Source organism: Orcinus orca, chromosome 8, assembly GCF_937001465.1.
Source record: "Orcinus orca chromosome 8, mOrcOrc1.1, whole genome shotgun sequence".
Classification (NCBI taxonomy): domain Eukaryota; kingdom Metazoa; phylum Chordata; class Mammalia; order Artiodactyla; family Delphinidae; genus Orcinus; species Orcinus orca.
In genome coordinates, this window is record NC_064566.1 from 51,149,623 (window position 1) to 51,164,805 (window position 15,183).

The 15,183-nt window shown below is 42.7% G+C and overlaps 1 protein-coding gene across 5 annotated transcripts in view; it reads right to left on the bottom strand.

Annotated features, from left to right (window-relative positions):
- FAM168A (family with sequence similarity 168 member A) overlaps nt 1-15,183 on the bottom strand; it is a 200,866-nt gene that overhangs the window by 39,338 nt on the left and 146,345 nt on the right. For all 5 annotated transcript variants that reach the window (XR_007478999.1, XM_033405675.2, XM_012536741.3 and 2 more), the window contains exon 2: nt 10,241-10,328. Coding sequence is in view for 4 of the 5 variants with exons in the window: in XM_033405675.2 (XP_033261566.1) it covers nt 10,241-10,310 (70 nt within the window). In the remaining variant the exon portion in view is untranslated. The remainder of the gene's footprint in view (nt 1-10,240; nt 10,329-15,183) is intronic.

A 15,183-nucleotide genomic window follows, 5' to 3' on the forward strand; every position in this document is an offset into this window, starting at 1 on the left:
ATTGATTTTCTCTATTGTTATTCTGTTTTTTAATTTCATTGATTTCTACTCTAATCTTTATTATTCCCTTCCCTTTACTTGCTTTAGGTTTAGTTTACTCTTTTATTCCCCCCAGTGTGTTAAGGTGGAAGGTTAGGTTACTGAGTTGAGATCACTCTTCTTTTTTTTTTTTTTGCGGTATGTGGGCCTCTCACTGTTGTGGCCTCTCCCACTGTGGAGCACAGGCTCCGGACGCGCAGGCTCAACAGCCATGACTCACGGGCCCAGCCGCTCCACGGCATGTGGGATCCTCCCGGACTGGGGCACGAACCCGCGTCCCCTGCATCAGCAGGCGGACTCTCAACCACTGCACCACTAGGGAAGCCCCTTTTCTTCATTTTTAATGTTGGCATTTATAGCTATAAATTTCCTTCTAAGTATACTTTAGCTACATCCCATAAATTTTGGTATGGTGTGTTTTACTCATCTCCAAGTATTTTCTAATTTCCCTTGTGATTTCTTCTTTGACCCACTGATTATTCAGGAGTGTGTTATTTTTCACTAAATTGTAAATTTCTCAAATTTCTTTTTATTACTAATTTATAACTTCATTCCATTGTGACTGGAGAACATACTCTGTATGAGTTCAATCCTCTAAATGTACTGAGAGTTGTTTTATGGCCCAGCATACTGACTATCCTGGAGAATGTTTCATGTGTACTGGAGACAACTAAATTCTGTTGTTGGCGTGTCCTACAGATATCTGTTAGGTATAGTTTGTTTCACATATTTTGGGATTCTATTGTTAGGTGTATATATGTTTATAATTGTTATACCTTCATGAATGATTGACTCTTTTATTATTATTATAAAACGTCCCTCTTTAACTCTAGTAACATTTTTTGTTGTTGTTTTAAAGTCTGTTCTGCTAATAGCATAGCCACCCTAGCTTTCTTAACATTAATGGTAGTTATTACTATAAAATAATTACCTACAGCAACAGTAATTTATAATTAATATAAACATAATGATAATAACTTAATTCAATGAATATTTAGTGAGTAACTAACTCCTGCTCTCTTCCAGGCACAGGAGGTTCTTGACTTTTATACTTAAAGAGCTCACAGTCTAGAAAGAAATGAAATTAATGAACAACTTCTTCAGAGAACAGGAAGCCAAAAGGAGCAGGGGAATAATAACTCAAGGCCAACACTTCTTTCTTTGGGGGAAAACACTGCTTTCTTTCCTACCAAAGTGGGAAATAATTTTGTGATCCAGGCAAGTAAATCAGCCACAAGCAAAGAGCAAATCAGTTTAATGTGCATGATTCTTGCCTAGACAAGATTTAATCCATTTGCTTTTTGTACCGACACCACATATAATGTATCAGAGGCAGACACACTGCTTGTGTTCCCTTTAAAACCCAAAGAGGCCTTGCCTGACAGGCTGGTGGAGTGGGAAGTACACTGGAATTGGATTTAGATTCCAGTAAACCTAAGCTCTAGTCTTAGCTTTGCCACTTACAAGCAGTAAAAACTTGTACACGCTTATTGACTTTTCTTAGTCTTTCTTCATCTGTAAAATCAATTTTTTAATAAAAATTTCTACCTCATACAACTGTTATAAGGATTCAATGAAATTACAAATGGTAAAGTTGTAAAGTATTTTACTTCTTATCTATTATTACATGGGGTTCTGCGGACCCTTGTTTTCTAAAGCTTCAGAGAAAATTTGGTAAAGGCGAGTCCAATTTTTTTCTTCCAGTTTTATTGAGATATAATTGACTTATAATAATAAGTTATTGACTTATATAACTGACTTATTATAATTGACTTATAATAATAACTTATAATAATAAGTTTAAGGTGTACAGCATAATGATTTGACTTACATACATCATGAAATGGTTATCACGATAAGTTTAGTGAACATCCATAATTTCGTGTAGATATAAAATTAAATAGAAAAATATATTTTTTATTTGTGATGAGGATGCAGGATTTGCTCTTAGTAAATTTCATATATAAAATACAGCAGTGTTAATTATATTATCATGTTGTACATTACATTCCTAGTACTTATTTATCTTATAACTGAAAGTTAATTTTGTTTTTAGAAGTCAAATCTAGCTTTGTTAGCAAAGAAGCTGAGACCCAAAGTAAGCCAGTCCAAAGTTGACTACATAGGTAATGTAGGAGGTTTGAGGATACCTCTTCCTTTCTAAGAAGCTCGAAGGAATTGTTAGACTTCAACTATCATTGTTCTAAAAAAGAAAATTTGCTATAAACCAAGTAGGCAAGGGGAGAAGATCCCTTTTGTTTTCTCTGAGGATCTCTGCTGTCTCTTCATAACTCACAAGGAGAAAAATCCCCCTGTTCCATCTGGTCCATCCAAAGGGTTGACCAGTCACAACAGATCATCCAAATTAAATTCTCTGAGCCTCAGTTCATTCACCTACAAAGCAAGAACAATCTCTCCCACACTGGCAACCTGTCCCAGACTCTTCCTGCCATGACAGAGAGCTACTCATTAGAAAGAGCAGCCAGATCAAAGGAGTCTTTCCCTCAACCTCATCTCATAATTCTCTGATGTGACCCCGTCCCCTCCCCTCCTCTTCTCTCTCCCTCCCTCCCTCTCTCCTTTCCTTCCTTCCTTTCTCTTCTCCTTCACTTCTCCCTTTGAAATTTACTGAGAATCTACTCTGTACCCATCTTTGTGCTAGGCTCTGGGGATATAATGATGACTAATAAAACAATGGCTACTAATGTTTTAGTACCTAATGAGAGCCTAACTACATACCAGGTGTTTATATATACATATTCATTCTTGGAAATAAAGCAGCAGCATAAAGTAAGTAGAAAGAGAACTAGATTGGCTGCCAAAGTTTTGGTTTCTACTTCCAATTTTGATATTTGTCCATCCATCTATTTACCCAAAAAATATTTAGACAATATTCATGGTATGCCAGGGGCAAGCTGGGTACTAGTAAATCAGATACTGAATTCACTGTGAACTGTAATAAGTTCTTTCCTTAGGCACTTATAAGACCTCAGATTCCTCATCTGAGAATAAGATTGTATTTGATGACCTCTAATGAAATTATAGCTCTAAAACATAATGACAGCCACCATCTGGACTGAGAATATAGATAGATAAGATGAGCAGAAGATGGGCTGGAGAGATCTGAATGGTCAGGTCATAAAAATCTCCTATTGCAAGCTAAGAAGTTTCGACTTTATCCAAAGGACAGTGAAGAATCATTAAAGGGTTTTAAGCACTTGAGTGATATGGTCAAATTTTCAAGTTAGAAAAATGATTTTAGTTGATTTGTAAAGAATGCATTGGGGAGAAGGTATGTGATAGGAGTCAGAAAGACCAGTTAGGGGGCAGTGTAAATAATCCAAGAAAGAGTAAGAATGGCCTGAATGATAAAGGGTGGGAAGGATGGGGAAGAAAGATGTAATCTGAGAAAAATAAAGGTATTTATTTATTTACTTATTTATTTATTTTAAAAGGGAAAACTTGACTATTTAGTAATTTTTTTTTTTTTTTAGGGGGGGCTGCATTGGGTCTTCGTCGCTGCACATGAGCTTTCTCTAGTTGCAGTGAGTGGGGGCTACTCTTCGTTGTGGTTCGCAGGCTTCTCATTGTGGTGGCTTCTCTTGTTGCGGAGCACGGGCTCTAGGCACGTGGGCTTCAGCAGTTGTGGCACACGGGCTCAGTAGTAGCATGACCTTGGGAAAGCTCATCCCCAGTCATTTTATTTGGAAAATAAGGGCTATCTCCCCAGACTTGTTATAAGAAATATATAGGGGAAAAACCCACAAAAGTTCTTTGCAAAGAACAAAGTACAAATGTCAGTTAGTCTTAAAACCTCCACCAGGTGATCCTTAACAGAGAAGGGTGAAAGGTACAGGGCCTGGGTCACTGCAGAGAAAGATTTTTTTTTTTTTAAACCTTACTGATATATCAGATTATTCATTGTATTTGCAGGCTGTCAGCTTAATTATTGAGGTCCTCTAGCTGATAAACTGCCGTGTCAAATACAAATCTGCTTTTTTTTAACTTTTTTTATTTAAATTTATTTTTGGCTGCATTGGGTCTTCGTTGCTGCGCAAGGGCTTTCTCCAGTTATGGCAAGTGGGGGCTACTCTTTGTTGTGGTGCGTGGGCTTCTCATTGCGGTGGCTTCTCTTGTTGTGGTGTACAGGCTTCAGTAGTTCCGGCACACGGGCTCAGTAGTTGTGGCATGTGGGCCCTAGAGCACATGGGCTTCAGTAGTTGTGGTGCGCAGGCTCGGCAGTTGTGGCTCGCAGGCTCTAGAGCACAGGCTCAGTAGTTGTGGTGCATGGGCTTAGCTGCTCCACAGCACGTGGCGTCTTCCCGGGTCAGGGATGAAAACTGTGTCCCCTGCATTGGCAGGTGGATTCTTAACCACTGTGCTACCAGGGAAGCCCCCAGATCTGCTTCTTAAATTGACTTTATTTTTTTAAGTAAAGAAAGCATTCTAGGGGAAAACGAACTGATGAAAAACGCTAGTGAAGTATATGAACAGATCGATTTCCTAGCTTTGCAACCTTGAAGGTCATGTCTTTTGTGGGAGGTATATGAAGTATTTAACATGTTTGCTGCATGCTGAAGCTAGGAAATGCATTTAGGGCTCAGAACAGGAGTGGGGAGAGCATGTGAGCTGGTCTGGGCCAGCAGAAGATTGGGAAGTGGCCAGGACAGGATGTTGACAAGCAAGGTTTTCAAGGATAAAACCTTGGTTGTTACTTTGTGGGAAGACCTAGGTACAAGACCTAGCTCCAACACTTTCCTCAAAAACTCCTCTATCTTCTCACCTATAAAATGATGGATTAGTATAAGGGAGTCCATCTGTTCTCACATTTCAGAATTCTTTTCTAATTGGGTTTTTGAAACTTCACAAGTCAATGGTTGGCCCTGTTACATTTATTACTCTCAGCTGTCTTGTAAAGAAGGCATTCCTAGTCCTTTTTCTTTTTGCAAAGGATACACTGAGGCCCAGAAAGTTTAATAATTTATCCGATGTCACATAGTTTTTAAGTGGCAGAATCAGGTCTATAATCTAAGTCACTAACTCCATATCCCATATTCTTTCCCCTACAGAGGTATACTCATTGCTGTGCATTGTGATAACCATTAACTGAGTGTCAACTATAAGTCTGGTGTCAGAGGCTTTATAAACATGGACCCATGAACCAACCATCTGTATAGATCATTATCCCATTTCACAGTTGAGGAAACTGAGATTCAGAAAGGTTAAATAACTCACTCAAGCTCATGCAGTTAATTAGTGGCAGAGCCTAGATTCTACTCCAGATCTGATAGGTTCCAAAACCTGTCCTCTCTTCAGCACATATACCAGACCTCTGGTGATCCTTGGACACTCTCACTATTAGAATATTTTAAGAAAAGAAGAGAAAAAGAAAGAAAAGAAAAATAGAGAATGTTTTGGTCTTGACTTCATTTCAAACTTCTAGCAGAGAAACATTTCTGAGGCCTTTCAGAAAAAGAAATGTCCAGTCTGTAAAAAGCCCATTGTCATGGTGAATCTATGTGAAGCATATTCAAGTGTTCACTGTACTATCTTTATTGTCAGCTAGAGCTGCCACAACAAAATACCACAGACTGGGTGGCTTAAACAACAGAAATTTCTTTCTCACAATTCTGGAGGCTGGAAGTATGTGATCAGGGTGCCAGCCTGGTTGAGTTATAGTGAGGGCTCTCTCTTCCTGGTTTGCTGATGGCAGCCTTCTTGCTGTGTCCTCCACGGCAGAGAGAAAACTTGGTGTCTCCCCCTCTTCTTATAAGCATACTAATCCCACTATGAAGGCCCCACCCTCATGACCTCATCTAAACCTAATTATCTCCCAAAGGCCCCATCTCCAAATACTATGACATCGCGGGTTAGAGCTTCAACATATGAATCTAGGGGGACATAAACATTCATTCTACAACTCTATCTACACATTCAGTTATTTGAAAGTATATGAACAGATTATATTCTCTAAACTCACTTTTCCAAGGTGTTCAAGGAGCTAGTTATAACCACTTCATAGGATTACTGCAAGTATAAAAATAAATAGTCTGGGGCTTCCCTGGTGGCGCAGTGGTTGAGAGTCTGCCTGCCGATGCAGGGGACAAGGATTTGTGCCCCAGTCCGGGAAGATCCCACATGCCGCGGAGCGGCTAGGCCCATGAGCCATGGCCGCTGAGCCTGCGCATCCGGAGCCTGTGCTCCGCAACGGGAGAGGCCACAGCAGTGAGAGGCCCGCGTACCACAAAAAAATAAATAAATAAATAAATAAATAAATAATAAATAGTCTGTAAAACACTGAGCTCAATTTTTGGCACACAATAAGTGCTCAGTAAAAGAGCTTTTAAAAGGAGAGAGAGAGAATGCTGTCAATTGGCTAGAAGACAACTGTTCACTGGAATACACTGTATTGCTGTGATATTGTGACATAATAAGTATATATTTGGTCTTCATCTCTGTTCCTGGCACAGGGGTCCTAAAAACCCTTGAAATTTCCTAAGTGGTAAGAGCAATAAAGACGTCTTTTTGTTGTTGTTGTTTTGTCCACGCTGCATGGTATGCAGGATCCTACGGCCTGACCAGGGATCAAATCCCTGCCCCTGCATTGGAAGTGCAGAGTCCTAACCACTAGACTGCCAGGGAATTCCCAAAGGATGTCTTGATATTCATGACAAACCCCTTTCAACTACACCCAAGTTTATGTTAATAAGGTAACTTTTGGAAAGCACCTAAGGATGAGGGCTAGTTGCCAAGGAGACCAAGCATGTTATTGAAGATTTGAAACTTTCAGTCCCACCCCTCCTCTTGACCTCTGGGGAGAGGAGAGGGGCTACAAGTTGAATCAATCAGCAATGGCCAATCATACCTATGTACTGAAGCCAACATAAAAACCAAAAAGGACGAGAGCTTCTAGGTTGGTGAACATGTGGAGGTGCTGGGAGAGTGCTGACACCCTCTAGAGCAGCAGTCCCCAACCTTTTCGGCATGAGGGACAAGTTTCATGGAAGACAATTTTTCCACGGACGGGGGGGTGGGGTGTTCAGGCGATAATGAGAGCAACGTGGGGGATGGTTCAGGCGGTAATGCGAGCTATGGGGAGTGACAGACGAAGCTTTTGCTCGCTGGCCTGCAACTCACTTCCTGCTGTGAGGCCCGGTTCCTAACAGGCCTGGACCTGTAGTTGTCCATGGCCCGGGGGCTGGAGACCCCTGCTCTAGAGGATCCACATTCCTTTCTGCATACATTGCCCTATGCATCTCTTCCATCTGCCTGTTCTTGAGCTACATCCTTTTATAATAAACCAATAATCTAGTGAGTAAACTGGTTTCCTAAGTTCTATGAGCTGCTCTGGCAAATTAATTGAACCCAAGGAGGGGGTTATGGGAACCTCTGATTTATAGCCAATCAGTCAGAAGCACAGGTCACAACCTGGACTTGTGATTGGCATCCGAAATGAGGACAGTTTTGCGGGGCTGAGCTCTCAACCTCTGAAATGACGTTATCTCCAGGTAGACAGTGTCAGAATTGAGTTGAACTGTAGGACACCCAGCTGGTGTCAGAGAACAGTTTGGTGTGCGGAAAGAACCCGCACATTGGAATTAGTGTCAGAATTATAACTGCAAAGCTGTATTTTATTTCCCTCTTACATTTCAGAGAGAATTTAAAATCAGGAATTTTCCCAACTTCTCTATTCCCTGTGTCCACCACCCCATTACCCCTGAAGCAGATGACAGCACAATGGACTTGACCCTCCACTTCTACTGCCCCCTTCCCAGTCTACCCCAAATTGCTGGCCAGGAGCAGGCTCCTAGCTCCTCAAAGGTGAGGCTCCCTAGTCCTAGAAACTGAAAAGAAAACCCTCTCCCCTAGCTTATCACCGGAAGCAGTGAAAGAAGCACATATTTTAAGACAAATCAGCTTGCTATAACAGAAAGCATATCACTTTGATATCATAAAGATCCGAGTTCAAATCTCTCCTCCTCCTTCAGAAGCTACATATACTGGCCAAGTAATACAACCTGAATTAAACTACCAGTTACTTAGCTAAAAGAAGAGTACTATGGGGTTTATGATTAATAAGATTATAATTAATATATATAAAGTACCTAGTATGTGCTTGCCAAATGGTAATTAACACTCTTTAACATAACCATTATTGTTACTAACAATAATAACAAATGTTTACTCTAAAGCATTGTATTTGGCATTTGCTTACAGATTATCTCACTTGGATCTTTATTTCTTGCAATGTGGAGGAAAAGATAACCTGAAAATCTGCCTACTCCGTAACACTTAGAAAAGCTGGATAAAAAGTATAACAAACAGTTTATGTTATATAACAAACACAGGCAGACTTGAGATTTTAGGAAAGAAAAAAATCTCCAGGGTCAAAAAATGAAATGAAAAATCAGGAACTCTCACAGTGAACTGATATTGGGATGCTCTGGGAAGGTTTTTCAGTCTGGGCAATCAAAGGGCTTGCTTTTCATAGCTATGGAGGGGATGGGAGATGAGCCTCTGGGCCTTGGAGAAGCCAAGAGCTGGAACTCAAATTCCCCTGCATAAAGCTGAGAATTTAGAGAAGTCATAAGTCAGTTTAAAAGAAAAAAAATTTGTCTGAAAAGTACAGAGACAACAGGAAGCTAAGGGTAAAAAAGAAAGTTTCCTGAAGAATTTGAAACCTTGGCCTGTGTGAAGTTTGAATGTATTCTACTTATGTGGAGTTTATACTATCTGTGTAGTCTTAGAATCCCAGCAGAAAAATTAACTGAAAACATAGTTCCAGGGACTTTCCTAGTGGCACAGTGGTTAAAAATGCACCTGCCAATGCAGGGGACGCAGGTTTGATCCCTGGTCTGGGAAGATCCCACATGCAGCAGAGCAACTAAGCCCGCGAGCCACCACTATTGAGCCCACATGCTGCAACTACTGAAAGCCGCGCACCTAGAGCCCATGCTCCACAAGAAGAGAAGCCACCGCAATGAGAAGCCCATGCACCACAACGAAGAGTAGTTCCTGCTCGCCGCAACTAGAGAAAGCCTGAGCGTAGAAACGAAGACCCAACTCAGCCAAAAAACCCCATAGTTCCAGGCTGATACTGATCTTCACTGATTAGTAGAAACAAAGACAATCTTCCCTCTCTCCCTATGGAGTACTAATTAGCTCATTTAATTCTCATAACTATCCTGTGAAATAGATAATATGATCTCAATTTATAAAATAAATTTAAATTCAGGGAGGCTAAGCAACTTGTCCAAAGTCATCTAGCTATTATCTGAAAGAGCTTTAAGAATCCGCCTGTCAATGCAGGTGACACAGGATTGAGCCCTGGTCCGGGAAGATCCCACATGCCCCATAGCAACTAAGTCCGTGTGCCACAACTACTGAGCCTGTGCTCTAGAGCCCGCAAGCCACAACTAGTGAAGCCCGCGTGCCTAGAGCCTGTGCTCCGCAACAAGAGAAAGCCACCGAATAAGAAGCCTGCGCACCGCAACAAAGAGTAGCCCCCGCTCACCGCACCTAGAGAAAGCCCACACGCAGCAACAAAGACCCAACGCAGCCCAAAATCAATCAATAAATTAATTAATTAAAAAAAAAAAAGCTTGCCCAAGGCCAAGTAAGGGAGAGAATTCTCCCTGGAAAAGTGCTGTCTGAGCTCAGAGCCGAGATCTTAAAGGATAAGGTGAAGTTGTCAGGGGACAATGGCACTCTAGACAGAGGGACAACATACACAAAGGCAGTGCAGTAGGAAACAGCATGGTATGCAGTCAGGAAAAAGATCAGCCTTCAGAATCAGCAGACCTGGGTTCAAATATCTATTTTTGTTTGTGGCCTCTTACTGAAACTGTAGTTTCTCATCTGTGCAATGGTGATAATAAACCACACCCTGTACAACTACTTCTAAGATTAAAGTTAAACATGATATGCAGAAGTGCCCAGCGCAGGGCTAGGCCCATGGTAGGTACTCAGTAATAAATAAATGTTACCTCCCTTCCTTTCTCCTAGTTGGCAATTCAATAGACATGGTCTTAAGAATGTCATTTCCATCTGCACTAGACCCCAGACATGTCTCCCTTCTACAAGTTCCCAAGCTTTACTAGGGCTTTTGGAGGCACAGTATACCAAAAGTCATTCAAAATGTTATGAGATAACATCCTTAACCACCACTTCTCAAAATGAGAGCCATTCCCACACCACTCACCTGTGTAGGCCATGTTCTTAGGGTTGCCATAAGGAGCCCCAGGCTGCACGGGGCTATAAACAGGGTTCATTGTGGACAACTGAGAATCCTACGGAGACACAAACAAACAAACAAAAAAACAGCATTGATTAATGATTGCTCATTCTCCCTGACATCAACTTCTGATCTATAATCTTCAGGTTACACTCATAGAGAAGCAACACGGTACAGTAGAAAGAGCACTACAAAAAAGCCATTTGTTTGTATTTGGCCCTATGCTAGACACTTTTCCCATTGTACACATGAAGATACTGAGAGGCAGAGAGGTGACACAATTTGCCTAATGTCAACCCCGGCCTTTTGATTCTCAGTTCAGTACTAGTCCCACTATCCCACAGATGCCTCTACCATGAGTGTACTGTGTGGCATTGGCCAAGTCCCATCCCCTCTCTGGGCTTCAGTGTCCTGATGTAAAATCAATTACTTTAGGCTCTCTGAGGCCCTTTCTAATTCTAAGGATGCTAGTCTAGGAGCTGGGAAAGGATGCAATTCTACTCCTCACCAGGGGAGCCCGAGTACCTGGTGATAAACACACAGACTGCTGGAAGAGCAGCAAGTGTGTCACCCACCTTTTGCACTTACAGAGGACAGGATACTAGTTACTAGCAGTTTTGGGAAAAAACGGGAATTTACTGCCATTGATCATTTTAATGCAAACAAGGAAACATAGCCAAGATCTCTTTCAAAGCTTATTCAAGGGAAAGAAACTTGGAAATTTCTGTGCAATAAGTATCACCTGCCCAAGTGATCTGTTAATTATCTTAATAAAGCACGTTCTCCATTCTGATTAATGGAAAATCTGTCATTACGGTCTATTACCCAGCCAATTTGTCCCACCTTGTTTAGGGAACCAGCTCTGACACACAGGCCAACACATGTTTGAAAATGTCTCCAAACATATTATTTACACGTCATAAAAAATCAAACAATTCCCTCCTAACTAGGCTCACATGATAGATGGGCAATTTTTTAGGTCATTAGCTTCTCCCATAGCACCTCAGGATAGGAAACAAGTCAAACATTGAAGACAGGCTGTTGAAGTCAACATCTGGCTTGATGACGATTGCTCTGAGATTAATTACTCTGTCCAGGGTTCTGGAATGAGAGGTGGAGGAAACATAGGTTCCGAAAGAGACGAAGGTGGGGCAGTCAAACAGGCAAAAAAGGAAATGATGTTGGTCAAATTCAGAGGATAGAACTTGAAATGTACCCAATGCGCAGTGCTGCCAAATCACCCCAGGGCAAGAGGCTAGATTAAACTACCACCAGTTGACAAACTGAAACTAGAACAATTCGAGGATAAAAGTTACAGGAGATATACACATTCCAGCACAATTTAAGGAAAAGACACACAGCCAGAGTTATCCAAGAATACACTCTCTCTAAATATAAGCACTCTCCTGGCAAGGTGCTAAGAAAATTAAGAGAGTTCACAGATGTTAAAACACACTGCAAACTATAAAGTGGCATGCAGATGTAAATGATGACGGTGATTGCCTTGGATCTCTCTTCCACCCGACCGGTTCTCTGCTAAATAAGCCAGAGTAAGGAAGACTGTGCTAAGCAGCACAACGGGCCCTGTAAACATCGGAGCACTCTCCTACGGAGAAGGTACTCTGTGCTGCTGATTGGACAAAGTTAGAAATTGCTTTTCATAACCAAAGAAACTCATCAGTTTTGAAACTGATCTCCTGCTGCTCCAAAATGAGGGCCACAGTCTCAGGAGACCATGTCTGAGTAGCACTCCACAACAGCATGGATTCCAATCTCAATTAATGACTGGCAGAAATGAGATCTGCCAGGGGTTCAGAATTTGGAATAAGAATAAGACAGCTACTTCTGGTGAGTGGCTCACAGGCAGACAGGGTTCCTGGCTTTCACGAGAAGGTTAGCCTTTTACAATAGAATCCACACACTGTCAGGGACAGGCTAAAAATGAGTAGGAAGATCACAAGCTCTACAATCAGGCAGATTTAGGTTAAAATCCTAGAACTGCCACATACAAAATGTGGGACCATAGGCAAGTCCACTAACTTTCCTAAGTATCAGCTTCCTCTAGCCTCAAAATGGAAAAGAATAACACATACTTTGTAGAGTTGTTGTAAGGCTTTTGTGTTTTTTTTTTAAAAGCTAGGTTTACTGAGGTATAATATACATACAGTAAAATTTACTCCTTTTAGGTATACAGTTCTATGAGCCCTGAAAAATGTATATAGTTGTACAAACATCACCACAATTAAGATACAAAGTATTTTCATCACCCCCAAAAGTTCTCTCATCTTTGTGGTCAATACCCTGCTCACAACTCCCAGCTGTGGCAACCACTGATCTGTTTTCTGTTGCTGTTTTGTGCACTCACATATCAACTTTTATTTTAACAGATGAAAAAAGTGAGGCTGAAAAAAGGCAAATGAACAGTCTGAGGTCACAAAGTAAGGGACAAGGTCAAGATTAGCACCCCAAATGGATCAAAGACCTAAATGAGAGAGCTAAAAACATAAAACTCTTAGAAGAAAGAAGAAAAGATAGCCTAAACCTTTGTGACCTCGGATTTGGCAATGGTAATTATGATACCAATAGCACAAACAACGAAAGGAAAAAAATAGATTAAATGGATTCATCAAAACTAAAAACTGGCGACCGCGGGGGAGGGCGTGCTGCCCCAGGTACACGCGGCTCTGCGGAGCCCAGCAGAGAGCGGCGGGGTGAGGGGAAGGCCGCCTCCACCTCTTGGCCTAGGACAGACCTGCTGGGGTCGTCACACCTTCCACCAAGGCCTCGGGGAAGCCAGACGGGGTTTAGACGGAGCAGCCGGCTGACGTTGCCAATGCGACGTGGACTGCACGGTGCGGACGGGACAAGCGGAATAACGCGAAAGAGTAAGACGCGGAGATCACCTTCCTCCCCACAGATACACCAGAAATACATCTACACGTGGCACAACTCCTACAGAACACCTACTGAACACTGGCAGAAGACCTCAGACCTTCCAAAAGGCAAGAAACTCCCCACGTACCTGGGTAGGGCAAAAGAAAAAAAGAAAAAACAGAGACAAAATAATAGGGATGGGACCTGCACCAGTGGGAGGGAGCCGTGAAGGAGGAAAGGTATCCACACACTAGGAAGCCCCTTCGCGGGCGGAGACTGCGGGTGGCGGATGGGGGGAGCTTCGGAGCCGCGGAGGAGAGCGCACCAACAGGGGTGCTGAGGGTAAAGCGGAGAGATTCCCGCACAGAGAATCGGTGCCGACCGGCACTCACCAGCCCGAGAGGCTTGTCTGCTCACCCGCTGGGGCGGGCGGGGCTGCGAGCTGAGGCTCGGGCTTCGGTCGGAACGCAGGGAGAGGACTGGGGTTGGCGGCGTGAACACAGCCTGCAGGGGGCTAATGCGGCACGGCCAGCCGGGAGGGAGTCCGGGGAAAAGTCTGGAGCTGCGGAAGAGACAAGAGACTTTTTCTTCCCTCTTTGTTTCCTGGTGCGTGAGGAAAAGGGATTAAGAGCACTGCTTAAAGGAGCTCCAGAGACGGGCGCGAGCCGCAGGTAAAAGCGCGGACCCCTGAGACGGGCATGAGACGCTAAAGCTGCTGCTGCCGCCACCAAGAAGCCTGTGTGCGAGCACAGGTCACTCTCCACAACCCCCTTCCGGGGAGCCTGTGCAGCCCGCCACTGCCAGGCTCCCGGGATCCAGGGACAACTTCCCTGGGAGAACGTACGGCGCGCCTCACCCTGGTGCAACGTTATGCTGGCCTCTGCCGCTGCAGGCTCGTCCGGCACTCTGTGCCCCTCCCTCCCCCCGGCGTGAGTGAGCCAGAGCCCCCGAATCAGCGGCTCCTTTAACCCCGTCCTGCCTGAGCGGAAAAACAGACGCCATCCAGCGACCTACACGCAGAGGCGGGGCCAAATCCAAAGCTGAGCCCCTGGGAGCTGTGAGAACAAAGAAGAGAAAGGGAAATCTCTCCCAGCATCCTCAGAAGCAGCGGATTAAAGCTCCACAATCAACTTGATGTACCTGCATCTGTGGAATACATGAATAGACAACGAATCATCCCAAATTGAGGAGGTGGGCTTTGAGAACAAGATTTATGATTTTTTTCCCCTTTTCCTCTTTTTGTGAGTGTGTATGTGTATGCTTCTGTGTGAGATTTTGTCTGTATAGCTTTGCTTCCACCATTTGTCCTAGGGTTCTATCTGTTCGGTGGTTTTTATTTATTCTTTTTAAAATTTTTTTTCTTAATAATTATTTTTTATTTTAATAACTTTATATTTTACTTTATCTTCCTTCCTTCCTTCCTTCCTTCCTTCCTTCCTTCCTTCCATCACTCCCTCCCTCCCTCCCTCCCTCCTTTAGACAACAAATCATTCCAAATTGAGGAGGTGGACTTTGAGAGCAAGATTTATGATTTTTTCCCCTTTTCCTCTTTTTGTTAGTGTGTATGTGTATGCTTCTGTATGAGATTTTGTCTGTATAGCTTTGCTTCCACCATTTGTCCTAAGGTTCTATCCGTCCATTACTTTTTTCTTAATAATTATTTTTTAATTTAATAACTTTATTATATTTTATTTTATTTTACTTTATCTTCTTTTTCTTTCTTTTTTCCTTCCTTCCCTCCTTCCTTCCTTCCTTCCTCCCACCATCCCTCCCTCCCGTCTTTCTTTCTTTTCTTTCTTTCTTTCCTTTCTTTCCTTTCTTTCCTTCTTTCCTTTTCTTCTTCCTTCCTTCCTTCTTTTCTTCCTACTTCTACTAATTCTTTCTCTCTACTTTTTCTCCCTTTTTTTCTGAGCTGTGTGTATGAAAGGCTCTTGGTGCTGCAGCCAGGAGTCAGTGCTATGCCTCTGAGGTGGGAAAGCCAACTTCAGGACACTGGTCCACAAGAGACCTCCCAGCTCAACATAATATCAAATGGG